This window comes from Pyrenophora tritici-repentis, chromosome 7 (genome assembly GCF_003171515.1).
Source record: "Pyrenophora tritici-repentis strain M4 chromosome 7, whole genome shotgun sequence".
In the NCBI taxonomy this organism is placed as follows: domain Eukaryota; kingdom Fungi; phylum Ascomycota; class Dothideomycetes; order Pleosporales; family Pleosporaceae; genus Pyrenophora; species Pyrenophora tritici-repentis.
This window is the reverse complement of record NC_089396.1, coordinates 2624010-2651276: the sequence shown is the minus strand read 5'-3', so window position 1 is coordinate 2651276 and position 27267 is coordinate 2624010. Positions and strand designations below refer to the sequence as shown.

General features: G+C 51.1%; 14 protein-coding genes across 14 annotated transcripts; 8 read left to right on the top strand and 6 right to left on the bottom strand.

Moving 5' to 3' along the window:
- Positions 1 to 296: 296 nt before the first annotated feature.
- PtrM4_134270 (uncharacterized protein) lies at positions 297 to 632 on the top strand (the record flags this gene model as incomplete). The annotated part of the gene is made up of 1 exon (XM_001942330.2): positions 297 to 632. The coding sequence occupies one exon, from the start codon at positions 297 to 299 to the stop codon at positions 630 to 632; it is 336 nt and encodes a 111-aa protein (XP_001942365.2).
- A 531-nt stretch (positions 633 to 1163) lies between these two features.
- PtrM4_134260 (Dimer-Tnp-hAT domain containing protein) lies at positions 1164 to 3695 on the top strand (the record flags this gene model as incomplete). Its single annotated transcript, XM_066109174.1, has 1 exon — positions 1164 to 3695. One exon carries the CDS (start codon positions 1164 to 1166, stop codon positions 3693 to 3695), a length of 2532 nt encoding a protein of 843 aa, XP_065961166.1.
- A 329-nt stretch (positions 3696 to 4024) lies between these two features.
- On the top strand, positions 4025 to 4192 carry PtrM4_134250 (uncharacterized protein; the record flags this gene model as incomplete). The annotated part of the gene is made up of 1 exon (XM_066109173.1): positions 4025 to 4192. The coding sequence occupies one exon, from the start codon at positions 4025 to 4027 to the stop codon at positions 4190 to 4192; it is 168 nt and encodes a 55-aa protein (XP_065961165.1).
- A 532-nt stretch (positions 4193 to 4724) lies between these two features.
- Positions 4725 to 7402, bottom strand: PtrM4_134240 (Dimer-Tnp-hAT multi-domain protein; the record flags this gene model as incomplete). Its single annotated transcript, XM_066109172.1, has 2 exons — positions 4725 to 5045; positions 5105 to 7402. The coding sequence occupies 2 exons, from the start codon at positions 7400 to 7402 to the stop codon at positions 4725 to 4727; spliced, it is 2619 nt and encodes an 872-aa protein (XP_065961164.1).
- A 1204-nt stretch (positions 7403 to 8606) lies between these two features.
- On the top strand, positions 8607 to 10199 carry PtrM4_134230 (aromatic ring-opening dioxygenase family protein; the record flags this gene model as incomplete). The annotated part of the gene is made up of 3 exons (XM_066109171.1): positions 8607 to 8759; positions 8837 to 8938; positions 9009 to 10199. The coding sequence occupies 3 exons, from the start codon at positions 8607 to 8609 to the stop codon at positions 10197 to 10199; spliced, it is 1446 nt and encodes a 481-aa protein (XP_065961163.1).
- An 812-nt stretch (positions 10200 to 11011) lies between these two features.
- PtrM4_134220 (X-Pro dipeptidyl-peptidase protein) lies at positions 11012 to 11788 on the bottom strand (the record flags this gene model as incomplete). The annotated part of the gene is made up of 2 exons (XM_001942327.2): positions 11012 to 11469; positions 11563 to 11788. The coding sequence occupies 2 exons, from the start codon at positions 11786 to 11788 to the stop codon at positions 11012 to 11014; spliced, it is 684 nt and encodes a 227-aa protein (XP_001942362.2).
- A 247-nt stretch (positions 11789 to 12035) lies between these two features.
- Positions 12036 to 13155, bottom strand: PtrM4_134210 (uncharacterized protein; the record flags this gene model as incomplete). The annotated part of the gene is made up of 2 exons (XM_066109170.1): positions 12036 to 12995; positions 13057 to 13155. The coding sequence occupies 2 exons, from the start codon at positions 13153 to 13155 to the stop codon at positions 12036 to 12038; spliced, it is 1059 nt and encodes a 352-aa protein (XP_065961162.1).
- Positions 13156 to 13610: 455 nt separating this feature from the next.
- On the bottom strand, positions 13611 to 14473 carry PtrM4_134200 (uncharacterized protein; the record flags this gene model as incomplete). The annotated part of the gene is made up of 2 exons (XM_001942326.2): positions 13611 to 14232; positions 14280 to 14473. 2 exons carry the CDS (start codon positions 14471 to 14473, stop codon positions 13611 to 13613), a joined length of 816 nt encoding a protein of 271 aa, XP_001942361.2.
- A 1232-nt stretch (positions 14474 to 15705) lies between these two features.
- PtrM4_134190 (uncharacterized protein) lies at positions 15706 to 16344 on the top strand (the record flags this gene model as incomplete). The annotated part of the gene is made up of 3 exons (XM_066109169.1): positions 15706 to 15902; positions 16082 to 16285; positions 16341 to 16344. The coding sequence occupies 3 exons, from the start codon at positions 15706 to 15708 to the stop codon at positions 16342 to 16344; spliced, it is 405 nt and encodes a 134-aa protein (XP_065961161.1).
- A 579-nt stretch (positions 16345 to 16923) lies between these two features.
- On the bottom strand, positions 16924 to 17857 carry PtrM4_134180 (FabG, Dehydrogenase with different specificities (related to short-chain alcohol dehydrogenase); the record flags this gene model as incomplete). Its single annotated transcript, XM_066109168.1, has 4 exons — positions 16924 to 17010; positions 17062 to 17142; positions 17187 to 17294; positions 17360 to 17857. The coding sequence occupies 4 exons, from the start codon at positions 17855 to 17857 to the stop codon at positions 16924 to 16926; spliced, it is 774 nt and encodes a 257-aa protein (XP_065961160.1).
- Positions 17858 to 18414: 557 nt separating this feature from the next.
- On the bottom strand, positions 18415 to 19959 carry PtrM4_134170 (Trichoplein multi-domain protein; the record flags this gene model as incomplete). The annotated part of the gene is made up of 1 exon (XM_066109167.1): positions 18415 to 19959. The coding sequence occupies one exon, from the start codon at positions 19957 to 19959 to the stop codon at positions 18415 to 18417; it is 1545 nt and encodes a 514-aa protein (XP_065961159.1).
- Positions 19960 to 20586: 627 nt separating this feature from the next.
- Positions 20587 to 21183, top strand: PtrM4_134160 (cupin domain containing protein; the record flags this gene model as incomplete). The annotated part of the gene is made up of 1 exon (XM_001942324.2): positions 20587 to 21183. One exon carries the CDS (start codon positions 20587 to 20589, stop codon positions 21181 to 21183), a length of 597 nt encoding a protein of 198 aa, XP_001942359.1.
- Positions 21184 to 21859: 676 nt separating this feature from the next.
- Positions 21860 to 23355, top strand: PtrM4_134150 (HisD, Histidinol dehydrogenase; the record flags this gene model as incomplete). Its single annotated transcript, XM_001942323.1, has 4 exons — positions 21860 to 22177; positions 22229 to 22275; positions 22326 to 23025; positions 23077 to 23355. 4 exons carry the CDS (start codon positions 21860 to 21862, stop codon positions 23353 to 23355), a joined length of 1344 nt encoding a protein of 447 aa, XP_001942358.1.
- Positions 23356 to 24304: 949 nt separating this feature from the next.
- Positions 24305 to 26652, top strand: PtrM4_134140 (uncharacterized protein; the record flags this gene model as incomplete). The annotated part of the gene is made up of 5 exons (XM_001942322.2): positions 24305 to 24451; positions 24504 to 24629; positions 24685 to 24759; positions 24822 to 25662; positions 25715 to 26652. 5 exons carry the CDS (start codon positions 24305 to 24307, stop codon positions 26650 to 26652), a joined length of 2127 nt encoding a protein of 708 aa, XP_001942357.2.
- Positions 26653 to 27267: the final 615 nt, after the last annotated feature.

Here is a 27267-nt window from a genome sequence, read left to right as displayed (position 1 = left end):
CAGCTGGGTAATGTGAGAGGTAGGAAGTGTTTCGCAAGGACTCATATATATCCCAGACCACCACTTGCAGCGTAAGAATCAAGACTTTGTTAAACTTTTCGCAAATCGCACGCCATAAAATCTCAGTGCGCCAATAGTTAAGACAGTTGGAATGCCAAACATGCCTAGGCCAATGAAGATACTTGTTCGAAGAACCAGTCTGCCCTCCGGTACCACGCACAGTCTTCGGGCTCAACGAAGCTGATAGATCCTTCAAACTCTTTTCAATATTGTTTGTCTGTATCCCATAGACTACCATGTACAAATTCGGAGATTGGGGACCGGGTGGCGAGCCCTATCTTCTGACTGCACTAGGCGAGCGGCAACTGACTACTTGCTGTTTATCTAGCCCATCTATACCGCCCATCGCTCCTCACGCAGCCGACAATAAGGAGAACCCGTGGCCAGTCAAAAAATGCCATATCATGCAAGTGGACTCAGACCAAACACTCCGTCCCTCGAAGCGGCTCCGCGACCTCGATAGCGTGCCCCAGTTTCCTCCCTCTCCGACCAAGAGCGTGTCAAGCGCAGCAGCATCCGAAGCCCCCGAAGTCGAATCACATCAGAGTGGACGCTTGATCCCTGTGAAATAGCCCCAGTTACTCGAAGACTTTGAAGAACAGCCCGTCTTATTTTGCAATTTCGACGACGAGGAAAGGAAGGAGCCCGAAGACGTCGCGGCGATGCGCAGGGCGCATACTTGTCAACGAGCGAGCCGGCTCGCTCAGCTCGCTCGGCTTGGACGTTTTGACCAAGCCGAATGAGCTGAGCGCGCAGTGCGCGCTTGCAAGCCGAGCGAGCTTAGGGATAGGCGCTCGCTCAGTCAGCTTGCTTAGCTTGGTTGGATGGAGCGGTTGGAAACTTGGGGCTGAAGGACTTGGTGGAGGGGCAATCTCACGATGATTTTTAGGTGTAGTGCGTAAGTTCGAAACCTAGTTATAACCTAAAATACACTCTTTTTTGCTATATTTCTAGCAAATAAGCTACTAAATTTCCGGCTAACGGCCTGGCAACAATATTCTCCTTCTGCGACACTTCACTTACTACTTATCACCCACCACACTCACCTATACTCCACCAACGCGTCTCTATTTGCAGCTATTATCTACCTCGCCGTTGCTATAATGCCAGCAAAAAGAACATGCGTTAATGCTCTAGAAATCGCGACAACTTCGAAGCGCCCTAGAGTCGCAGCGCGTCATCGCGGGACTGCCAGCCAACCTGTGCTAGTCGATACTCGGCCATTCTCACCATCTCCACCTCCTCCACCGCTGTCGCCGCGTCAAGCTCTCGTCGCCGCGCCACAAGCACCAAATTTTGAAGCGACCCTCCGAGAGTCGCGCGCCGAAGAGACAATCATCCCACCACCTGAGGGCAGCGAGCATGCCACTGTTGCAGCTTCAGGAGCAGCTAGCGAGGCTGTCGACGAGGGTTTCGTATGGGTAGAGGACAAATACGACGGCTTTAATTGGAGTCGCTACCCAAAGCACTGCAAGCCGCCCACATCACTTTCGAACCGAGCAAGCTGGGTATACAGCCATGGCTATCGCATCGCCTTGCGCAGCAACGTCGCAAAAGTCACGTGGATCTGCCACTATTGCTATAAGCACAAGTTCACTACTGTTGGCCGTGGCATACATGACGTCTCGCAGTCTCCATCAGCGCCAGCACGTCATCTCGGAGAAGACAAGAAAGGTCATGGCTTGAAGCCTCCAAGTAAGCGCACTACCGTCGCTCCTCGGAAAGAAACTCTCCTCGAACGCGCCCTTCAGAAGGGCTGCTCTCAGGCTGTTGCCAACGAGCTTACCAACTTCAATATACAAGAGTTTAGGCTTGCGGCCGTCACCTGGCTCGTCGAAAACAACCTCCCACTCTCACAATTCGAATCATCGTCTTTTCGCAATATGATACAATTAGCTAGCGTAGAGGCAGAACGAGCCCTGTGGGCATCTCATAACAGCGTCTCACGATACGTTATACGCCTGTACAACTACCTGTTACCAAAGGTTGTCGCAAGCCTTTCAGAATCAATGAGCAAAGTCCATATAAGCTTTGACGGATGGACGACAAAAGGTGGCAAGCGCGGTTACTTAGGTATCGTCGCCCACTACGTTGATAGCTCTGGCGAGCTCAGGGACTTGCCTATTGCGCTCCCACAACTGACAGGTGCCCACACCGGCGAGGCCATGGCTGAGGTCGTGATGGCAATATTCAAGCAGTTCGAAATCACTGTGGGCAAGCTCGGTTACTTCGTCCTCGACAACGCACATAACAACAACACCACGATCAACACTCTCGCCTTGCAGATGGGCTTCAGCGCTACCGAGCGTCGCCTTCGCTGCGGTCCTCATACGCTTAATCTCATTGGCCAGATGCTACTCTGGGGTGAGGAGAAAGAGTCCTACGACAACGAGGAGACTGAGCGCGTGAACGAAGCTGAGAACATGGCTACTTGGCGAGGCGATGGACCATTAGGAGTGCTTCTCGCGGTTATCAACTACATCAAAACACCACAACAGTACGCTCTTTTTGAGAAGTATCAGAAGCTCGCTATTAGGGACCAGCCTGTCAACGCGCCAACAGAACAGCACAAAATCAAGGAGCCCGTCAAGCCAGTTGTTACTCGCTGGAACTCTTACGTTTCGTGTTTTGAGCGCGCTGTTGAGTTGCAATTAGCGGTTAATGGGTACGCCAACTACCATATTCAGAAGATTGAAACTGAAGACGCGTACGCCCGAAGTCGTAACAACAAGCTGCCTGCAGCGCCGGATTGGATGAGGTCTGATGGGATCAATGCCCATGACTGGCAGGTGATTGCTGAGTATATTGATGTGCTCAGGCCACTGAAACAAGCTACAAAACGGCTTGAAGGCCGCGGCAAAAGCGGTGCTTTTGGAGCAATCGCTGAGGTTATTCCAGTATTTGAATACTTACTTGGAGTCTATGAGGACCGCTTGCAAAGCTATGAAGACGTCATTCACGATGAGCATACAGAGTCACCCGAAGACCACCTTGCTATCAACCTCCGCGCTGCCCTAGTTAAAGCCCGCGAGTACTACAACAAGCTCGACCTCTCGCCAGCTTACTATGCTGCTACAATCCTTCATCCTCGCTACAAAAGCTACCTTGACGCAGCGTGGGCGGATAAGCCTGATTGGCTAGAGAGCAGCAACCGCAAGTTTCAACATTTGTGGGCGGAGTACAAAAGCTTACCGAAGCCGCGCTTACGCCCCAAAGTCAGGCACAATGATATAGACGACGCTATCAACAGCTTTATTGAGCCTGCAGGGCTTACGGAGAACGAGGAGGATGAATATGAGGCTTGGAAACGCAGCGAACCGATCGCTAGCGAGGGCGTCGACCCTATAAAATACTGGGTAGGACTCCGCGATCGCTACCCCAGCCTTAGCAAATTTGCTATCGACATGCTATCAATCCCAGGCTCAAGCTGTGAGTGTGAGCGCTTATTCAGCGAGCTGGGTGACCTCCTCGAGCCCCGTCGGCGCAGCATTTCTCCGCAACTTCTAGCAGCAATACAGTGCGATCGACGATGGATAAGAGCTGGATTTGGCAGTGGTGAGGTGCCTGTAAAGGAGGCTATCAGCGATGAGGAGATGGACGCGAAATACGGTGTACATAAGTGGGATATTAGCTGAGAAACTCAACACCAAGGTTTCTATATAACTTTCCTAATCGGGACTGAGCCCATCAAGCCGAGCGAGCTGACAGCCCTGTTTCAGCCAATCCGAGCGAGCCGAGCGAGCTGCTGGCCTCCGCTCAATTGGCTGAGCAAGCCAATTGGCTGAGCTCGCTCAGCTTGCTCATTGACATCTGTGGCAGGGCGACTCAGCGGTTTGCAGATGGCATTGGAATCTTGGGGTACGATGACATCAATGCGGTTGTTTCCGCCCTGCCACTAATAGATAGGATGCGGTTTCAGTATTCTTGGGCAAACGACCGGGAGCAGCGCTGTTTGCTCGGTTCAATGCCTTCGACAACGCAGATACGGGACATTGTAGAGACCGCACGACAGTACGATCATGGATCGGGCGTCTCCGAGGATGAATGGAACTCTGAAGTCCAGCATCCGCTCCTCAAACTCGCACGCAACACGTCTAAGCACCGACAGCCGCTCGACATTCATAATGTGTAAGTCCATGTCGTCCCCCTAGGCAGTCATGCACTCAATGATGTAGGAGAACGGCCCGAATTGAACGCGCATCGTTTACGCGCATCGTTTGCGCGCTCCATTCTTCCCGGCCGCGTCGTTGACTACGTTGTCGCGCTCAACCCGAGCTCGGCTACCAAGTAAGCCTGGCGGTGCCTCCGTTTGCTTCCAGGCGCATCTATAAAGTCCTAGGACCACACGACTCGGGCGCGTCACAATCCCATCGCAATCAACATTGAGACCAAAGGCCCTATGAAGTCATGGACGGACGGCAAACCCCAGATCGCGATATGGACGGACGCGTAATTGAAACGCCTCGCCCTGATCTGCGGCAATAGTACCGGGCAGCAGAGAAGTCAACAAACAAAACAACCAACATTTGAGGCGTAGATGTTGATTGACTGGCTCATTTCTTAGGGCTACAGTTTGTTTGTTTGAGTTGATGAGACTGAAGAGCCAATTTTTGGTTGGTTGATTGATTGAATATTGATAGACTTAAGGTTCTGAAGGGACGTTTCTATGACAATTCTGCAGGCGGCTCTTCCCACGTTCCTATCGCAAACTCTTCCGTGAGCTCCTCATCAGTATGCTTTGCTGCTGTTGTCGTGCTTGGTGTTGTAAAACCTGCACGAGTCCACCGTTGCAAGCACACCAAAGCAGCCAGTAACTGCGCGCCAATTTTCCGCCTTTGTGGCTCAATTATATCGCCAGTTCCCGCAAAAACGCGCTCACAATCAGAGCTGGAGGCGGGTATAGTCAACACGTCGATCGCCAATCGTGAAAGATGTGGATACTTCGGCTTCAACGATAACCAGTACTGTACAGCTGTTGGACCCTCCTTGTGTTGATCAGACGTCCACATAGGCTCTTTAACCAGCTATCGTACTCATCCTCCACCTCCAATGTATGCTCGCCGTCCTCATCTAGTATAGCGTCGATAGCGTCGTCAAAGCTGCTCATGGTAGGTTTTGGCGCAGGGGTTGGTGTTGTGGCAGCAGCGGCAGGCTTGTAGGCAGCCCAAACCCGCAGAAACTTCGCGTGCGCGGTGCTCAATTGTGTAGGTTTGTCGCGCCAGAAGCGCTTAGAGTATGTTTTATATCGTGGATGTAGTGCCGTAGCTGCGTAGTAAATGGGACTTTGGAGGATCTTAGTAAAGTAATTGCTCGCTTTTCGCCTCGCGGCTCGCAGGTTGATCGGGATGTGATCTTCGGGCGCCTCAGATGGCTCGTGGTTGACCGATTCGTATGGCCGAAGGCGTGCATCCAGCTCAGTTATCACACTCTCAAATACTGGGATGACCTCGTAGAGTGCGCCAAAACGGCCACACTTGCCGCGGCCTTGGAGGCGATCTGTAGCAAACTTGAGCGGCTGCAGTATCGCCATGTACTCAGTAATCACCGCCCAGTCAGCCGCCGTAAGGCCGTCTGACCTCATCCACCGCGGCACATCAGGCAGCTTGTTTCCTCTAATAGCTGCCTGTTCGTCAGCCTGTTCAGTCTCGCGAATGTGGTACGTGGCGTATGCGTTGATAGCTTGTTGGAGCTGAACTCCGCGCTTAAAGCAGTCGTAATAGCTGTTCCAACGTGTAACACACGGCTTAATTGGCTCGCGAGTGCCGCCGCTGGCGCCTGTGGGCATGCTGTTAACTGCCTCGCGTTGGCAATCTTCAAAAATACTCCACTGCTTCGGCGTGTTGATGTAGTTGATAATATCAAGATACACGCCAAGCGGTCCTTCTTTCCGCCACTCCTTCATGTAAAAATCCTCCATCTTTGTGTTCTCCAGGGCGTTGTTATACGCGTCAGCATCCCTCCCGAACATAATCGTTTGGCCAACAAGGTTAAGTATGTGGCAAGCGCAGCGGAGGCGGCGATCGGAGGCAGAAAAGTGGTACATCGCGGCGAGTTTGTTAACAGCGGTGTCGTTATTGTAAGCGTTATCGAGCACAAAGTAGCCGAGTTTGCTGCGATTAATGCTGAAGGATTGCAGGATTTTGGTTACAGCGTCAGCTATCGCCTCACCAGTGTGGGCACCCACCAGCTGCGGCAGCGCGATGGGTAGGTCAACTATCGCGCCCTTACTGTTGGCGTAGTGAGCAACTACAGAAAAGAAGCCACGTTTGCCGCCTTTTGTCGTCCACCCATCGAAGCTTATATGTACCTTGCTCTCGGCTTCAGCCAACGCGCGCACCACCTGAGGCCGTAGCCAACTGTACAACCTCATCACGAACGCTGACACGCTGTTATGAGACCTCCATAACGCCGCCTCTGCCTCAGGATTAGCAAGCCTGATCATCTTGCGAAAAGCCGGCGTCTCAAACTCGCGGAGTGGTCTGTTGTTGTCGACCAGCCAGAGCGCAGCTGCCTGCCGAAATTCTTGTACGTCGAAGTTTCCTATAGTCTTGTACGCCTCTAGACTAAATTTGACACCGCTTAGAGCTGCCTGACGAAGTGATTGTTGTCCATGTTTGCGGAGAGGTTTGCTTAGGATTGGACCATCTTTGCTGAGCCGATGACCAGGTTTATCAAGCTGGAGGTGCCCGTTGGCGGCAGTGGTTGACTTCGTTACTCGGTGTACACCATTAGGTAGCTTATGAATATGACAGTACTTGCACACAAAGTACAACTCATCTGGGTGGTGAGTACCCTCCTTCCAGACACGCCAGCCGTGTTGAAAAATCCAGCTTGCCTTGCCTCGTGGAGTGCTCAGCGGCGCGACAAACCCCTTTAATCGCGACCAATCGACGCCCTCAAAGTCGCGAAAATCGACGCTCACAGCGCTATCCTCCTCCACCGAAGCCTCAGTGGCAGCGCTAGAGAAAGCTAAAGGCTGTACAATAGAGTCCTCTGGCTTATCAAACATTAACTGCGACTCCCAGGCTGGCTCATCAGTGAGCCGAGAGGCTTGTGAGGCAGCCAAAATAGGCAGTGGTGATGCCCGCCGAGGGCGCTCCTCGGGTTGTTGTACAGGCTTACATGGCGGTTCAATAGCCCGTGTGGGCGGCTCGATAACTTGTGTAGGCGGCTCTGTAGGCGGATCCGGCGTACTTTCTGGCAGCTCTATCGGCTGGGTTGGCTGGCTGCCGTCACCCAACAGCGCTTTGAGCGTAGGTTTGCGCGTACGTTGTGCTCGCTTGAAGGGAGTATCAGCTTCTTCGGCAGCCTCGGGCTTGCGTTTTGCTGGTATAGAGGGCATGGATAAGGCTAAAAGTAAGCCGGAGCCGCGAGAAAGTAAGGTGTTGTTAAATGTTATAAGCCTGATGTCAGTAGCACTAGGAATAGAACATGTGTGAATCGTGTTGTGTATTGTGCTACAGGAATTGAGATCTATGTCTCTGCCAGCTAGCGTTGTGGGCGCTAAGCCTCGTACGTACTAGCCTGGAGTGAGTGAGAGATGGGATGGAACCTAGGTCATATAACTTACACGCGAGTAGGCTTAGTAAGCAAGATCCAACACTAAGAATTCGTCGTTGAGCAGCTATCCCAGAGGCCTCACCTAGGTATCCCCCTCCCTCGCTTACTATCAAACAACACCAATCCTATCAACATTTTGTTCTCAAGATTGGTTGATTGATTGACAGAAATACAGTGGCTAACTGTTGGTTAGTTGGTTGGCTCCGAATCAAACAAATCAAACAACAATATTGATGAGATATTGATTACTGACAACCTTGCCGGGCAGTGACCCTCTCTTCCGCTCCTGATCGCCCAGGGCCACGACTAGCACTTATTGATTGTCTCGAAAAACGACCAGAAATGACCATCTGGGAGCAGATTGACGTTGGAAGCACAAGGTCGTGCTTTGATGCGATGAAGGTAGTGACAGCCCTCCACTGGCTTATGGATTGGGCTGAGAGGGTGCGGTGGCTGTGGCTCCTGTCATTGCCAAGCTGAGGTTGATAGAATGCATCTGACTCCTGCTTTGAAAGCATGTGAAAATCCATAGGATGACACGAAGTGTACGGCTGAGCCTGGTACCAAGATGCTGGTCCATTCTTGTGTTGCTGCCTGCAGGGTAAAGCTGCACTCGCTAGCGACTGTAATGTCTGCGCTTAGCGCCACAAAGTCCATAGTAAGACTTTTGTGTGCTGTGTAAGAAGCTGAAATCGACCATGTAAGCCACTAGAAGACAGCGTCAGGTTTCATTCCACAAATTTTGCCGCGGTTCTTGCGGGTGACGGTAAGATAATGAGGCAACCCTACGCTGACTTTGAAGCGATTATATCTTGTCACGAGCGCTTTCAGTCTTGACGGCGGCGATTTGACTTTAATATAAAGGAATACCCTCCCTCCAATTCTCCTTGCACGTGCCAGAGTTATGTCCGCGACCGACGGTACGATTCCATTCTATGCGCAACTACCTTGCATATGACGGCAGCGACATTTTATAATGCACAACAATGAATTGGGATGATTTCCAGCAAAAGGCCATCGTGGCCATTCCTAAGCAGACGTTGAAGCCTAACCGGTGCTGGATCGGGGTGCTCCACCACGAGAAACCTCCAGAGTCATCCCTTGAAGAGAGAGACTTCATTTGGATGATTGGTCATGAGGTATGTATCACTTATGTCTACAGTCTCATGCTCCACAAAGCGTTCTTGAAGCCGACACCTCATTGACATATATACAGAAGATGCCCATACAGACGGTCCAAGAAGCATATTTGAAATCACACCAAGTAATCAACTTCCGGCTCAAACATAGAGACGCTCTCGTCGATCAAAATGGCATAGTCAGATCTTACTTGCGGCCTGGCAGTGATCTTGTCTTATTCTGGGCGACGTGCGCACTGCGCAGAACAGTCCGTGGTGGGAGTTATCAAGGAATCCGCCAGTCCTACTCTCGCTCGCCAGGATCCAAAGAGTCTTGAAGCTCGCAGCAATGTATCTCCTATGACATTGCCAACGGATGGCGCGAAAACCACTGAGCCACGATCAGTGGGGCTCGCCTTGCATCGACCACAACTCAACTCACCATTTCCAATCGCCAATAAGCTATTTCCATCGCCCAGTCCAATTGATAGGAATCTGTCCAGCATCCCTAAAGATACTCCTCCACAACGTGAGGCAAATATCGATGCAATTGCGATCCCGGACGGTGCAAAAATCGAGCGATGTTCCCCACGTCCGTTCCTGGATCAACCAGCACTGCGAAGCCCTGTTACTAGTTTGGTTCAACCCGATCAAGATAACATAGTCAATCGCGAACGATCCTCAGACACGTATGGGAGTGCAATCTGCACAGATCGGCATATTAGGGCCATCCTCAATCAGCAAGATCCTGAACCACTCAGATATAGTCTCGTCAAGATGACCACACCACCTATCCATCTCTTTTCCCATGGCTCTACGATGATGCTGGGCGAAGTGTCGCGCTCCGCTGACTATTGGAAAGCCTGCGGTGATGAAGCGAATCACCACGGCTTCAAGGGGGTCATCATGATGGGCGCGCACTGGGACGCACGAGGTACAAACCGGATCAATGTATCAATGAACCCCAAGCCCGCCAAGTCGCCTGTCGCGTACGTTCACCCGAGGAAATACGTGGACTACGAGTTAAATCCCGACCTCGAAACTGGCAAAAAACGCATACAAGCACTAAAAGAAGGAGGCCTGGACGTGCGACCAAATGAGTCATTTGACTGGATTCACGACACATATCTCATCTTGATACGAATGTTCCCAGAGAGGTGCCCACCCACGAAAATCATCGGCATGAACTCACATTTCGATCCACATCTTCATGCCCGTGTTGGGCAGATCCTCGCACCCTTCCGCGACCAAGGATACCTCATCATCGGAACCGGCGGCGCAGTACACAACCTATACCGCAACCACTGGGGTCAGATGCTCAAGTATTCAGACAACCTCGCACAGCCTTACCCACCTGAGGCTCCAATGCTCGAATTTCGACAAAGTGTGGAAGACGTCTTCGTACGAAACTGCAGAGATGGGGTCAAGAAGGGGGCGCTGACAAGGGGTATCACAAGATAGATGAAGCACCCCATGTTTAGGGATGCGCATGCAACAGATGATCATTATATGGCGGCGTGTTTTGTGGCGGGCGCGGTGGATGTAAGCAAGAGGGAAGGTGATGAGTGCGTGCTTGGGGCAGAGGATTGGGAACTAGTGAACATGTGTAATAGCCAGTTCACCATTGGAAAGTGGGCACAGACGGCGTGATTTCTGAATCTTAAGTCAATGTTCGTAAAATACTGGCGCAATACTCATAGAATCTGTCCTATTCCATTCTTGTTTTTTTACTTGTTATTGTGCTCAGTGACCAAAGGCTGCTCGTACGCAATTGAAGACACTTAGAAAGTCTCAAGACTCATAATTGATCACCAAAACTGGAATCTGTCAAATTTAGGTCTCAATTGTAGAAGTTGCCGGAGCACGTTACTGATACATCGTATGAGTCGCATGTGGTTGAAGAACGTCTGTATGCTCTATGTAGGTTTTAGAGCCACCAGAAATATCTTCAACGCAATGAAATGCTGTCGTGTCCTCCTGTATTCCCCAAACTCATTTCGGCGGTACAATCGGCAACGTGACGTAATTGACAAACTTCTCGCCGAAGTGCAAATGATTGAACCCAGCAAACACTTCCTCACTCCCATCTTGAGGGTGATTGTGCTGGAAGATCCCACTTCCCTGTGTGTCCCCACTACTAACCTCTAGACTCCGCAACAATCAATTCAATCCGGTCACTCTCCTAGACCCACTTACCTATCTAGGTAGGGCTTAAACTCCTATAGGTAACTACTAGGCTTAAAGCGGTAATCAATCAATCCAATCTGAACCTTCTAGGACCCACTTAATTGATTGTTGCGGACTGTGCTAACCTCGAACACGATCTTGCTCCCCTTCTCAACCACTACATTGGTTGGGCATACTTCGACATCAACTGAATAGATATCACCTGGAATGACAGGCCGTACATCAGTGCTGAAGTAGTCGCGCCAGGGTAGGTATTCGCGATGCTTAGGGTGGTTGGGATTCGTGTTGCGGAAACTGACACGTAGCCAGCCTTTCACAAGAGGTATAGGATCGCCTGCGGTACCGGTATAGTGCACTTCTTTGCCCTCTGGAGAGATGTAACGGAGTGTGAGGAAGAGATCAATATCTGAAGGGGTAGCACCAGTGGCGTATGGAGAGAGGGAGACGTTAAGGTGTGCGACGATGTGGCCGGTAATTTCGATTTCTTCGTCGAAGGGCGCAGTCGTGAACTGGAGAAGCTTGGGGTTGTCAAGAGTACCGAGCGCTTCGTAAGATAGCTTTTATGGGCGGTTTGTGATAGGTTGGATCTGAGTAAGTGACTGAGAAGGTGTGAGATAGAACTTGGTGTATCGTGTACGCGCGATGAGCCACTCGTTCTCAGTACGCCTCTTGTACGCTTTCTCCTTCTCGGCATTGTCAAAACCCACGTCGCCTTTCCTCAAAACGATATCAACTGGTGGGAGTTTGCCCTTGACAGACCAGCCCACACGATCGTCACTTTTGAGGAACGCATCGAGGAAGCTACGCTGAATCTCGACTTCTTCCTTATACAAGAAAGGTAGACCATGTCGTCCTGTGATCATTCTCAAGTACTTGAACTCCGAGCCTGCATGTGTACAGCCCTCGATATTGCCACGAAGGTGAAGCAAGATGCCTCCCCAATTTCCGACTGAAAGAAGCGGCACTTCGATACAGTACTAGGTCAAAAGTTTCGCGCGCCAACGAGCCGAGGCCTAGCATTCCCCACCACAACAAATGTTTATTGTGGCCACAACGCACCCAAATTTACATATTTTTTAGTTTTTGAAACTGCAAAATAATCCAAATAGCTTAATACTTTGTTTGCCACCCACCAGCTTTTGTACAGGCAGCTATACGTCGTGGCATAGAGCCAATGAGTCGCGTGATCAGCGGGCTGGGTATTTCACGCCAACACTTTTTCAGAACCTCACAAAATGCCTCCCACTGCTCAGCGGTGTGATCTAAGCGGCTGTACTGCGGATAATAGGCGTGAACTCGCTTTTTTAGCACCCACCACAAGTGTTCGATAGGGTTAAGATCTGGTGAATAGGCTGGCCATTCAATCGGCCGGATGTCCTTCACTCTCATAAACTCCGCCACTACACGAGCCCTATGGATAGGAGCATTAACGTGCATGAACAGCTGAGACCGTCGCCAGTGAGGTAGTAGTCCTCGCCGAAGCGTTTGGATGTAACTTTGACCGGAGTAGCCACCTTTTGCTGCATTGGGGTCCCTCTCCATAATGATCAATTCACTCCGCTGTGGGTGACCCCTTCTATCTAGCCACACCGCCGCCCACACCATCTGGGCGCGCTGACGAGCTGTTGTAGTCTCTGTGATCATCCTGTGGCTCCATTTTTCAGCTTCGTATCGAAAACACCATTCGGCGGAGGCTCCAGAACCCACCTGAACGGAGCATTCGTCTGAAAACTTGAGCGGCCGGCGGCGCCAAGGGAAGTTGCGGTACTCCTTACAGAACCTTAGGCGGGCACGCGCCCTTATACGATTCAGTTTTGGACGCTTTTTGCAGCGGAAATGGCCTAAGCCTGTCCTTTTTAGGGTCCTGTATAGCGTTGACTTGCTAGGTGTTGTAGAAGTCGTCCCATCGGCACCCACGATAGTCGCCACCTCCGCTAAGTCTTTGTACTCCAACTTCGGATTTTTTCGTGCTGCACGGTACAGGAGCTTCTCCGTATGCTTCGATAGTATATGAGGTCGTCCAGATCGAGGTTTATCATGCGTTGTGCCAGTGGTGTTGAACGCTTGTCCCTTTGGACATGGTGTCTAGGAAATCGGGCGATTGTCCAAGCCCGCGCTCGTCGGCACGAACGACAATGTAGTCGTGCTTGGTCCAAAAGCCCGGATCAGGCGTTTCCCATGCTGAGTGGTCGAAATGATGCTCTGAGTTGACTTCTAGCTGGTCAGACATTGTGTCGATAGAGGCGAGCAGTGTGTTGTTAGTTACCTGCCAGAGCTTTCTGAATATATAACAGCGATTGATACGCCTGGTGGACATCGGCAGCATGACGCGCCAACGTCGAATCGTGGTCGTGAGGGGCATGCTCGGAATGTGGGGGGATAGCGCCCTTCTTGGTACGGAATAATCTGTCCCTCGAAATGCATGTGTTCTGCTGCTATTGTGAAGAACTCGGCACCGCCATGCACGGTATACGTCCTGCTCGTCTTGGGAAATCTGGCCCTGAGGGATGCTGCCCGCACATCTCACGATCCTCCGTTTGAGGAGTTCCTCGCTTCGCCCGTCCAGCCACAGCACCGCGCAGTACCGGCGATAGTGTCAACGCTGGCCGCACTACAAAACGGCTCACTCGGGGCACGCTTTTAAGGCTAAAGATGGTGTGGCATTCGCCGAAATCTACACACGGCCTAGCTATGCAGGCTGCAAACATCGTGTTGGTAACATGCTCTCTCCGCGATGTTGCCGGCACATGCCTGGATCTGCTTGTACACCTCCTGCGTTCCGATATACCGTCGTGTGGCTGCCGCCATCTCCTTGACCTTCTTCGCCACTTCTAGCCCAATGTCCTCTAGCCCACGATCCACGTTGAACCGGTAGTACCGCCCTGTGCTGTCTAGCAGCAGCCGCTCACGCCAAAACCTCTCTGCTGTCTGCTCTGTCTGTGTCGCGATTGCCACCAGCGTCTCGTCGATGTGCAAACCGTCATTCTTGAACGGCTTGAGCGACGAGACCCCCGTCCCGATTGACACCAGGCATATCACCTTGCCCTCAAGCGGCTCTGGTCCCCACACTAGCTGCGCCTGGTCCCACATCTCCCGCACTGGGTTGTTCGCGCCTGTCGCCTCGTACACAAACTTGTCGCCAAACCTGCTCACCGCGATTGGATTGAAGAAGGACTTGGCCGCCGAGATGGCTCGGCACGCTTCCCATATCGTCACGCTGTTGAGGAGGTCGCTGTTGCCGCGTAGCGTCCTGTAGCTCGTGAGGCAGACCATCTCGCTGGTCTCCTTGCTCGTCGCGCACACAAAGCTGTAGTAGTTAGCTTACACTCTGCTAGACACACACGATCAACATACACCTTGCAACCAACTTCATGCGCGTCCTTGAGCAGTACATCCTCGGGCAAGCTGACGACCTCCTTCACCGCCCGCGGCTCCTCCGCGTCGAAGCGGCCTTGCACCTTGCCCTTGACCGTCACCCGGTGCCGTGTCTTGCGGAACACGCGGTCGGAGAGCGACAGGTACGCGGCGATGCAGTCAGCTACGCTCATAACTCAGCCGGCCGAGCATGACAGCGATTAGCCTGAAGGGTCAGCCCGCTCTACACACTTACTGCGTCTGACGTCCGATCACTTACCCGCCTGTGCTCGTCCCGCCCGATCATATCGAAGTAGTCGCACGGCTTCGGCGGCGCGTCCAGGTTGACGGCCTCCATCAGTCGCTCGAGGATCATCAGGGCAAACAGGCCGCGCACGCCGCCGCCGTCGAGGCCGTGAGCAAGCGAAGATCGCTGACGGGCATGGTGTATATGCGTTGCACGGCAGAAGTCGAGAGAGCATGGAGGTCGGGTCACCAAAGGAGTCGTCGTGTCTGGTGTACAGCCTGGTGGTTGCCTCAGCGCGTGCGGCTGAGCTGGCGCTCGCCTTACTTCTGCAGCACCCTGCACGTGTGCATATGTACATGTCTGCATCTGTGCTTGATGGATTAGGGTGGGCGAGACGGAACGGCTTGTGCAAACTGGCGGGCGGGGTTCGCTTGTTATTTTATCGCTTGTCGCCGCTGGCTTGGCTCCATCAGTTGGCTGTTCCCATCGCGACATGCCGATAGCGCTTCAATGAGGTCTCGTTAGAGTTCATACTGTAGGCTAACGCACTCTGCATGCCGCCGCTGGGGTGCTGCTGGATCCATGCGCTGATCGTGCCACGATCGGGCGATGCAAGGAAAGAAGTCGCGAGGAATGGCGTGGAAACCACTCATCACGCACCAACGCGTTGCGTTTGATCCCGCCAATCGCTGGAGCGTCACGGCAAGACTCACGCCCACAGTGCCCGCCGTGCTAGTATAGCACTGTGAAAGGGACAGCATCGACTTCGAAGCACTGATCATGGAAGTAGAAGTTGAAGGTGAGAAGGCTCACAATGCTATAGAGATGCGCCGTTGATCTAGTATGTGTTCGCTTGAGTGCGGGACGAGCAAGCCCGCAAAGTTTACGGTCATGTTCTGCGACTCATCCTTGTGAAAGCAACATGGCTCCTAGACTCGCAGCATCGCAGTACGATATGACAAAGGCCATGATAGTCTGTAAGTCTCTCTAATGTGTTGATATGGCTGCCGCAGCCGGTTGTAGCGATCGCACAATCCGCAATATACGGTCCAATCTGCAGTGCTTTGGCTCACCAGAGCGCCTTTCAATGGTGGCGGACGGCGTCGGCGTATAACCCCAGTAATGCCATATGCTCTTCGTCATAGGTTGTTGGAGAAGCCGGGAACGTACCAGGACAAAATGGCCGTGTTCTTGTACGATGAGTTCGACATTCTGGTGAACAACGCTGCAGTGAGTCGTGCTCTTGCATCTATGGGCTGGGCGAAGAAAGTCACTCGTCAGATCGCAATGGAGCGAAATGCCGATCTCCGGGATTACTACCTTCATAATTTATCCGCGTTCCAGTCGCACCAGCTCATCTATGTGGACGAGTCGGGGTGAGACAACGCACCGGCTTCAGGCGCACTGGATGGTCACCTCTCGGTGTTGCGTCAGTCAGTACAAGTCGCGCAATTCCATCGAGACGGTAGGCATCAAATCCTGCCCGCGTACACTCAGGACGGCGTGCTCTTCTACCGTGTGTTCCAAGGAACGACTGACAGCCGCATCTTCAAAGACTTCATCGAGCAGCTTCTTCAGCACTGTGGGCGCTGGCCGGAGCCAAGGTCAGTGCTGGTCATGGACAATGCCTCATTCACCATAGCGATGGCGTTCAAGAGCTGTGCCTCCGCGCAGGCGTGAAGCTAGTGTTCCTGCCGCCTTCCTCGCCGGACCTCGACCCTATTGAAGAGTTCTTTGGGGACTTGAAGCGCTTTATCGGGTAAGAAAGGCACACGATGCGGCTTCGACTGCAGCGACTGCATCTTTCCGAGAAGTTAAAGAGCTCTTGCATATTACTTCGGATGTGTTCGGCGAGATGACGTGGAAATGCTCAGAAGCCTGAATTTCCTTCCCATAGATGATGAGGGGCACGGTTTCCGTCTTATAGCTATATCTTGTGCTCATGGTGGCAGTGGTATCGGTATCGATTTGAATATCGTAAGACGTTGTCTTGAACACACAATGAGCTGATGTCTCCCTCATGGATTCGGCAAATGCTCTGATTGTTGTTTCGGGGTCGTTGTACGGTTAGTCTTTAAACCTCAGCATCTAAGCAGCAACATTCTTAGACAATGATAAACAGTACGATCAAGCGGAATGGTTTCTTCACATTAGCATTTATTGATAGTTCCCTATCCTCTGGGTCTCAGCGAGACATATCTATTAGCTGATGATACTTGGTTTACATCTTCTCATAGTGTCGTGCTAGAGCATTGGCTTTAACAACACTTTTCCCGAAAGGGGCCATCCAATGATCTCATCATGTGCACCACTTGCACCCTTGTAGAAATCGCGCCTCGTCTTTTTATCTAATCTATACCAGCTTCATTGTGGTAGCAGACGCGAGTTTCAGTTACTTCACAACGAGAATCCCGCATCGATAACAGCAATTTGGCCAGTGACTGATTTGGCCAAAGCAAGGTATTTTACTTGCTGAGCAACATCCTGTTATCGATTAGTGGTAAGAACCGCAAGACGAGATCGACACAGATATACCTCAATTGTAGCGAACCGTTTCAACGCGTTCCTCTCTTGCACCGAGTTGAGCTTCTCTTCCGAAAACTGGCGGCCCCAATCCTGCCGTTGTCAGAACATACCAATGCTTCAATACAAACACATACTGTCAGAAGAACTCCCGGTGCCACTGAGCTCACCCTAATCTTGGGTGCTGCGATAACCGCGAGGCTCCGTGAGAGATGTATTAGCGCAGCCTTGGTTACAGAATATGGCTAGACAGCTAAGTTAGAATCATTTCAATATGTTAACTCTGTTGGAGTGTTCGCGCCTAACTTACTAACGAACTCCCGCTTGGAGTAACTCCTGCTACGCTTGCAGTAGCAATGAATGCACCCTCGCTCTTCTCAAGATGCTCTCTGCAGGCTTGAAAAAGGAAGAAGTGACTTTTGACGTTCATGTTGAAGCAGCGATCCCAGTCCGCCTCATCGTCGGCCTGCTGGAGATCCGAAAAGTCTGTCACTCGCGTCCAACCTGCATTTGAAATGACTACATCTAGGTGTCCCATCTGTTGAACCGTCTCAGTGACCAGTCGGCGAATCTCATTTCGCTGGCCCATATCTGCTTTTATCGCGGCAAACTGCGGCGCGGCGGAGCCATTCACTCGCTTGCGCATTTGTGTAAGCTGTTGGACGAGGGCATCGGCTCGGGATGAATCTGAATGGAAGTTGATGACAACGGACATGTCCCCTTCTAATGCGAGGCATCTTGCAATCGCAGCGCCGAGGCCATTAGACCCTGCCGTGACGAGTGCAACCTTTGTTGCTGCGGCCGCCATGGTAGATGTTGTGCTGGATACAATACTGAATCGAAGGCTGAGGTTAGGAATACCATTGCTCTGTCCGTCTCATGATCATAGGTAATGACTGATGCATTGCGTAGGTTGGCAGTGCTAAGCTATTCTCCGGTCATACCGATGGATGGGGCATCGGGCCCACATCAAACATACCGAGGCTGATGTCCGTGTGGGCCCGACGGCTGTTTGGGCCACCCACCGAAATCGATCAACAACTTTTACGATCAATAAGTCCACCACTATGAGCCCGATTAAGGCTGCGATCGCAGCAATCAAGTCGCTTGAACCAGGACAACAATTCAGCTATTGCAAAATTGCAATTCAGTACGGTTGCAGCCGAACGTCGCTTGCTCGCGATAACAGCTATTGGGTGAGGCTCTACAGCCTCAAGTTTAACGATGGTACAGTGCACGGTCACGCAATGCGCACCCCACCACTTTTTGGGGTATCTCCAAAATGAGGTTATTGAGCCACGCACAACAGTTATTATTGTGAGATATTTTGGTGGAGTGATCTATAGACCTATGCGACAAACCTTGCTACTGAAATCTTTTCAGTGGAGCGATTTTGCGGCCACGGCTGTTGAATCTTAGTGGTGGGGTTAGGGAACGATCATGAGCGATAGGCCGACTACGACTATCTACACCGCTACGATTTTGCTTCTTTCTGGGTGCTGTAGACTGTGAAGCCTTTCGCTTGCCTGTTTTAGGTAGTTGTAGAACTTTTTGAGCGTCGCGAGCTTGTTTCTCACGCTGTTTTTCTACCCGGCGTTCAGCTACTTCAGCGTCCTTCACAGCTTTAACCCGGGCCCGCTCCTCCTTCTCTACTGCACGCCGCGCCTGCTTCTCCTCCTTCTCTTTTTGTTGTAGTAGCTTTTGGGTCTGTTGAAGCTCTCGTTTAGTCGCTTTTTCCAGCTCCAACTGCTCCTGGTAGGCCTCATTTGCGCGGTCACGGGCGTCAGCCTCTTGTTTCGATGGACTCCACCAAACCGCACCACCATGCCGCTCTATCCGCCGTGTGTATAGAGGTAGTACCTTCTGCTTCCTTGGCTTCTTCTTCTGAGTTGCTAGCTCTATTTTGGCTTCTTCTAACTCGTGTTGTACCAACTCAAACTGCACATGGAGTTGGTGGATGGACTGTTCAAGCGGGCCTAACTGATTATAACCCTCATCACCCACAACCTCCCGCAATAGAGACTTGGCCTTAAGCCAGTTTGGTGCAGTAGTTGCAGCAGTAACTGATGTTTGTTCAGGCGGCGTTGCGGGCTTAACTGGGGTTGGTGGCTTGAACTTATCAAGTACAACGTCGGCGTTGCGTGGGTGAATACCTGTAGCTGAGAAGGACTTCTCAACTAACGTTTTGGTGAAGGTAGTCACCCAAGCCGGCCAGAATAGGTTGAAGAAGTCGCTCTTATCTATAGAAACTATGCCTTGGCCTCTCTGAGTGTGAGCTTCAAGCTCTTTGGTATAGTTTCGGGCGAGCGGACTGAAGCAAACCACATCCAACGGCTGCAACGTGTGGGTGGAGTGAGGTGGACAGATCATCAATAGTATCTTGTGGGCGTCGCAGTAGTTGATGAAGGCTCTCGTTATATGGCTACCGTGACCGTCTAGGATGAGTAGGCGCCACCTTCTCCGAGCTTTTGGTGCAGTGTACCGCTCAAACACCTGTTCAAGCCACGTCAAACCCAAATCGTCGTTCATCCAACCAGTAGGTGAGGTGGTGAAGAAGATATCGTGTTTTTTGGGGTCGATTGGGGCTACCCAGCTCGCCTGAACGGCTCGGCCAGCTGCTGGATAGATGATACAAGGTGGTAGTACTGATCCATCGGCGCATACTGTCGCTAGGAGAGCTACCCACTCGCGGTTACCATCGTGTAGACTCTGCCTGAACTGCTTTTGGTGGTATAGTACCTTGTCGAAGATCCGTTTAGTCCTCCCGGTGACCCCAATCGCGAAGCCTTTCTCATCCATATTGTAGGTATTCTCAGGCAGCACGTCGTACTCAGCCGTTTTGCTGTGCAGTAGTTCAAAGTATACTCGGTACTTTTCACTAGAGTCAGCGTGGTGACGGCCAGCTTCCATAGGCGTGGTCCATGAGGTAAGAAGGTCATCGAGATGGCGGCGGAGGAACCGTGTAACCCAGCTCTCAGAAGGTGGCCAGGCACACAGAGGCGTCACGAAATTAATCACCATCTGCCTTGTAGGCGATAAGTGCCGCCTGTGAAGGCCTTTAATATACTCTACAACCTCTACCTTATCGCGTGGATGGATTAGTCGTTGTTTGAGTGCCTGGTCGTCACGGGATGCGATTTGACCTCGGTGTCGGCGCGTCAACGTTGATCGGCAACAACCGTGTTTTTTGGCAAGTGCTTGGTAGGAAAGTTTTGCTCCTGGTCTCAATCTGTCTACCTATGTAAGGGCTTCTTGTATAGGCATGGTGGTGTTGAGTTGTAGTAGGTTTAAAAACGGAACGGATTATGGTGGGGTGCGCATTGCGTGACCGTGCACTGTATTGGTGTTCGGGTGGCCCAAACGGCCGTCGGGCCTCGGTAGCCGATCCTCAATGTTCACTCCGCACGGCGCATATACAAGGAATAAAAAGCACTTGCCTATAAAGTCGCTTGAGTATAACTACAATACATACTTCTCTTTCACGTAACCTCAAATTGTATCAATCGCAAAAATCGTACATCACAAAACGATTCTGCCATGCCCCAACAAAACGAACAACTTCTTGACAACGGCCTTCGGCCCCTCTGTCGTTACATCACCGACCACGACTCGAACGGCAAAACCAGATTCTCAGAAGTTGTACCCGACCCCTTGAAATGGCAACAAATGGCAAATGGCGCTCGATTTAGTCTGGCATACGCAACGGAAGAGTACCCGGTCAATTTCACTGATAACAAGGATCTGGAAATCTATCAAAAAAATCTCGTTGATCTTCCCGGGATCATTATTCCTGGGGGAACTGTCTTGCGTATGGTTGACATACACCCTGGATCGATATCGCCAATGCATCGCACGATTAGCTGTGACTACGGCGTTGTTATTGAGGGCGAGGTGGAGCTGATTTTGGACTCGGGGGAAAAGAGATTGCTGAAGCGGGGCGATATCACGATTCAAAGGGGCACGAATCACGCTTGGAGAAACCTTAGTGATACGAAATGGGCGCGCATGTTGTATGCACTTCAAGAGTCCCAGCCGCTGCTGTTTAATGGCAAGCTTCTGGACGAGGATTACGGCGATGGAATGGACGATGTTAAGGCATCTAAGAAATTGGCAGGACTGCGCACAGCTGCGTGACGGGTCTGGAAGAGAAAATCGTGCATTGAGAATACCATGAATATTTCACTAGCGATCGACAAACCGTTCGTGGGAGATTTGACTTTGACTCGATGACGCCTAAGTTCCTCAGTTTTATCAAGATATAGATCAACAACTATATCTTAAGAACGTTCTCTACCATGTTTAACGTCGTCAATATTTGGGCCCACAATGATGACTTCGTCTCTTTCGAATCAATGTATAACACTTCAATGTCTCCTATTGTACCCTTCTCGGTTATAATGCGCTGTCAATACCAGTGTCTATCGTTGGCATCAATTCCGCCGGTGGTCCCGCTGCCGGTGTCATTCCCGAGTCGATCACCCCGTCAGCTGCAGCGGCCTCGGATGGCTAGCAGATGGCGCCTCCACCGGAACGAAATTAATCATCCTTTGCAGCTTGATTGTTCTAGACTATGAATGCGAGTCTAGTCTGTATGCTCCGGAGCTTGCTAGATTGGGGGTGGAGCCGAACCAGCGGCAGTCGGCAAAGAATGCCCTCCTGAGCACCATGCGAGTACACAATCAGAATGGTGGTCATAGAAATAGGAGCAAATTCATAGACCATAAAGTCTTCGTTAACTCAGAAATTGTCCTTTGCGTGCGCATATCTAAATCCTCGGAACTTTGTATTCCAAACTACCGAACTGCTTGCCATGGCTCCTAGATATCTAAAGAAAGGGTCAGCAGCCGAAAACTCTACTAATACCCTCTCTCTTGAAGTGGGTTCCATTGTCAAAGAAGTCATCGACGACATTCGGCAGAATGGCGATGATGCTGTTCGAAAATACTCGGGAAAGTTCGACAAGTGGTCGCCGCAATCGTTCAAGCTGTCCAAGGAACAGATCGACGCTGCGATAACTGCAGTTCCAAAGCACACGATAGAAGATATCAGGCAGGTGCAGGCAAACGTCAGGCAATTCGCTCAAGCTCAGAGAGATTCTATTCGCGATTTCGAGCTCGAGACACAACCGGTAAGCAGGAATTACCTGGGCACCCTACCCACAGCATTTGACAGATCCTAGGGCGTGTTTTTAGGTCAAAAAAATGTTCCTATTGCAGTTGTTGGAGCGTAAGTTATGTGTTCGTGGTTTTGCCCAGCGGGTGATTGACTGGCAGTAGATATATCCCTGGTGGTCGATACCCCCTTTTGGCATCGGCACACATGACCATCCTTACCGCAAAGGTCGCCGGTGTCCCGCATGTTATAGGTGCCACTCCACCCATCGCCGACCAAATACCAAATTCTACTGTGGCTGCAATGCATATGGCTGGGGCTGACGAAATATTCATTCTTGGTGGTGTTCAAGCCGTCGCAGCTATGGCCATTGGGACAGAGACGATTCGCAAGGTTGACTTCATCGCCGGTCCTGGCAATGCTTTCGTAGCAGAAGGTAAAAGACAGCTATTTGGAGAGATCGGTATCGACCTGTTTGCTGGACCAACTGAGATTCTCATCATCACCGACGAAACAGCCGATCCCTTTACTGTTGCAACTGATATCCTTTCCCAGGCAGAACACGGCCCGGACTCGCCGGGAATCATTCTCACAACTTCTGAGGAAGTAGGACGAAAGGCAATAGCGTTCATTGACGAACTGCTGAAAGAGTTGCCGACCGCGCCGCTAGCAGGAACATCATGGAAAGCATATGGAGAAGTAATCGTGGTGGACTCAATAGACGAAGCATGGAAAGTGGCCGACGAGATTGCGAGCGAGCATGTTCAGGTCTTCACCAGGAACCCAAGGGATGCATTGGAAAAAATGTCTGCATATGGCGCTCTGTTCTTGGGTGAGAACACCTGTGTGTCCTATGGTGATAAGGTATGTCTTTATTTGATCTACCAATGCTTTTTCCTAATATCTTGCTTTTAGTGCATTGGAACAAATCATGTTCTCCCTACAAGGAAAGCGGCAAAGTATACTGGTGGACTATGGGTCGGCAAGTTCTTGCGAACTTGCACCTACCAGGAAGTCAAGAACTCAGAGGCCAGCGGAGAGTTGGGTCGTCTTTGCGGAAGGGCGGCCAGGGCAGAGAACTTCGAAGGCCATGCCCGTTCGGGAGATCTAAGAGTGCAAAGGTACTTGAAGGATGAGTATAGCTGGATCAGAAAAGCCGGAGGACCTTCGGTGACAAAAAGGGCGATGATCTAGGAAGAGTTGAACATTTGTATGGACTTCATAGTGTATCACATCCTACGATTTACTTTCGTCTCGTTACAGAAGTATAACATTTCTTCCTATAATATTCTTTTGAAACAAGTGCTAAAGCTCCACATAAAACTCAACCCAACCCCTTGGTGTGGACGGTGAAGCAGAAACCTCCAAGAGCATCAATTTTATGAACATATATGGTCTTTGTTGAGAATACAGTCCGTAAGTGACTTGGTGGTATCAAGCGGAGGAGTAGTCACATGATTGGTGACACGTGCAGGTGGGTCCTAGCGGGGAGCTTGGACGCAGCTGCACGCAACACGGATCTACGAACGTGTGAATAGCTCCTTAGTCAATACAATACGAATCTGTACCACCACTACCGTTGTGCCTTAGAGAGCGCTCTATTAGGTAGTCATACTACTACTAATAGTGCCAGCTTCTCAATAGTCTTCGTTATATGATCGCTTATGAGGTTCACGCATCAAGTCATTTGTAGGTGCACAGCAACCATCTCTACACACTGCTGACTCAACCAGTCCAGCGCCAAGACAGAGATCCATCATTCGATCCTTTAGATTTGGACTGAACTGCTTTCTGAAAATGGGCCAACCTTCCGTGAGTCAGGGTGGCGGAAGTCCAACTTAAGGTGGAGCTAATGTGGTCCCGATTCTTGCCTCCACTTACCCTGCCTTTCGCCCCCACTTACCCTGCCTCTTTCCCCGCAATCCCTCCACCCGCTTATCCCCGGGTAGTGACCCGTGGTATGGCGAAGAAGCGAATCAACTACCGCAGGTCAATTACCGCGCAATGGATTTGTGGTATGATAGGCTCTAAATTGAGTCTCAAAGACACTTTTAATTGAGAGCTGCCGTCTGCTAACTCGGACGCCTCTACCGAGAAGCCTGGTTTAACATCACACGATTATCTAGCATTCGCCTGAAGCAAGATGACGACCTTGAACGAAGCAAACGGTATGACTGGTGGACACAACGGCGCACCGCCGAACACAGCATTGAAGGTGTTGGTAGTAGGTGCTGGAATCGGCGGGTTGACGGCAGCAATCGCGCTTCGAAAAGAGGGACACGATGTACAGGTATGTCTGAACCTCCCTGGCTCTTAGAATGCGTATACTAAAGGAGAAGTAGATACTCGAGCAATCAGCTTTTGCGCGTGAGGCTGGTGCTGCCATACACCTGACACCAAACGCAAATGGCGTGCTTCGGCGCCTTGGAATATTCGCAGAGTCTTTTGGAGCAAATTGCATGGCCAGGGTGCGTCAGATAAAGACCATCGCACGGAATACTCGAGACTAACTTTCAGTTGCAGTTGACCGAGTATACCTCAACAGGAGAGAAGCAACGCTCCATTGACCTGCAGGAACCCAACAAGCAGTGGCAGCACGTAGGTTGATCCTCTGTGTAGTGCACAATCCGTGCAAATGTATTACTTACATTGTATTACAGCCCTGGCATCTTGCTCATCGCATTGACCTGCATAACAAGTTAAAACTTGCAGCAACAGATCCCCACGGAAGAGGGTCAGTCCAACTTTACACATCCAGCAAAATTGCGAACGTGGACCCTGCATCAGCCACTGTCACTCTCGAAAATGGAGCCCAATTCCAAGGCGATCTTGTTATCGGAGCAGACGGAGTGCACTCGGTGGCCAGGAAATCTATCCCAGGAAGTGACGTTAGGCCGTTCGGCAGTGGGGAGAGCGCTTTCCGCTTCCTCGTTCCTCGTAAGCTTGCGGAAGAAGACCTCATGACACAGCAGTTCGTCCAGAATAACGGAGAGCTTCTTATCTGGTACGCGAATGACCGTCGTATCATCATGTATCCGACTTCCAATAACACCGTTCTAAATTTCGTCTGCGTCCACCCAGAGGCAGAGACTGAGGAGCAATCAGGCGAGAATTGGGACCAGGCCGGCGACCTTGATTTGCTGCTTAAAGTCTATTCAACCTTCTATCCAGCGGTTCTGAAGTTGCTGGGCAAGGCGGAGCCTGGAAGTATCAAGGTTTGGAAGCTTCTAGACATGGATGTCATTCCAAGTTGGACAAACAAACGTTTGGCACTCCTGGGCGACTCCGCTCATCCATTCTTACCGCACCAAGGCCAAGGCGCTGGGGCTGCCATCGAAGATGCCGCGGCACTAGCAGTGGTTCTTCCCATGGGTACAAAGCCAGAGGAAGTCGCAGAAAGATTGAAGCTATACCAAGACATCAGAATGGAAAGGGCTAATAAGATCCAGGAATATTCACGCCTTGCTGGCAGAGAATTGGAGAGTCAGGTAAATGTCGACAGTAAGCTTGCAGCCTCCCCGAGCGAACTTCATGTTTCGACTAACGCACCTAGTGTACGGCTTCACAAACTACAACTTTGGCCATGACGAATACGACAACTCAACGCAACGGTTCCGTGAATGGCAGTGGAAGCTTATGCCAAACCCATATTGGCGGATGCCAATTGCCTTCGGTCCCATGCCTGGCCCTCGTCAAACACATCTTGGTGTGCCCCGAAATGGTAACGATTCAACATTCACAACTGCTTCCATCAAATTCAAGACTTCGCGGACACTTCTCCAAAATCTGTTCCCACCCGGTCGGCGCGGCTGGCGCTTCAAGAACCCCGGTACCGTTGCATATGCGTCATTCTCTCAGACCACTCTGAACAAAATGGAGTGGCTCGGCGGTTCGGGGTACAACCACATCGGGCTCTACATCCATGGAGTAGAATACGAAAAGAAGGATGGCAGTACTGTTGACGGTTCCTATCTGCCTGTTCTTTTTGAATCCTTGACAGATCCCATTGTCTCAGGACGGGAGGAGCTCGGTATGCCTAAGCTCTATACCTCGGTCGATATCTATCGCCGCTCCAATTCATACCGCATTCGCACTGGATGGGAAGGTGCCCTCTGGGGCGAGTTTCATCTCGAAGACCTTGCCGAGGTAGACCCTTTGTCCGAGAAAGGCGCCATCAGCGGCGAGGCAGATGCCGGCATTTTGGCATACAGATATATTCCGAAAACTGGTTTCCGGAACAAGGGCATGGCTGCGGAGGAACATGCCGTTTGGGATCGGTTTGATGCAGCGACGACAACACCGAAACCACAAAAGATCTACAAAGCGGGCAAGGCTAGCTTCAAGATCGATCCCTTGAACTGGGAAGAATTGCCAACGCTGCATCACATAATTTCAAGATTAGCTGAGCTGCCCGTGTATGAAGTTGTCAGCGCAAAGGTAGTCGAAGGTATGGGGGTTCCTGATGTTTCTACAGCAGGGCCAATAGAGTAGGCAGTGTAATAGCTTCAATGTCAAACCCTATAAACTCCTGTTTGCTGCTGTATTATATCCTTAGAATTGGAGGCCTTAGATGCCCTCTCTATTTCTTGTTTGTTTATGTGAGAACATGGAGTGTGCGAGAAGTATGAGAGCTGTGTGTATTTTAAGGAGAGTAAAGCTCTCGACTATCTGCTATGTCGAGGAGAGATCTAACTGTATAGAGTAAGGATTGTGTATGCTGATCATGTGATTGGGCAACATATTGCCTTGTTATAATCGTTATAACCGTTAACGTGTTCAACCATCTCTCGGGTCACCCCACCTGTCAGGTCATCCCATGAGAATCAGCGCGATTCCCAGGACGACTACTCTACAACCATATGAGACAACAGGATGAAATTTGTATACTAATTCTCTAAATACTACTGCAACTGCGCCTGGTGTGTTCTTGTACGTGACACTAACTACATGTTGGTGGTCGGCTTTTGGTCACCCTCCTGGACATACTTGTCAACGAGCGAGCCGGCTCGCTCAGCTCGCTCGGCTTGGACGTTTTGACCAAGCCGAATGAGCTGAGCGCGCAGTGCGCGCTTGCAAGCCGAGCGAGCTTAGGGATAGGCGCTCGCT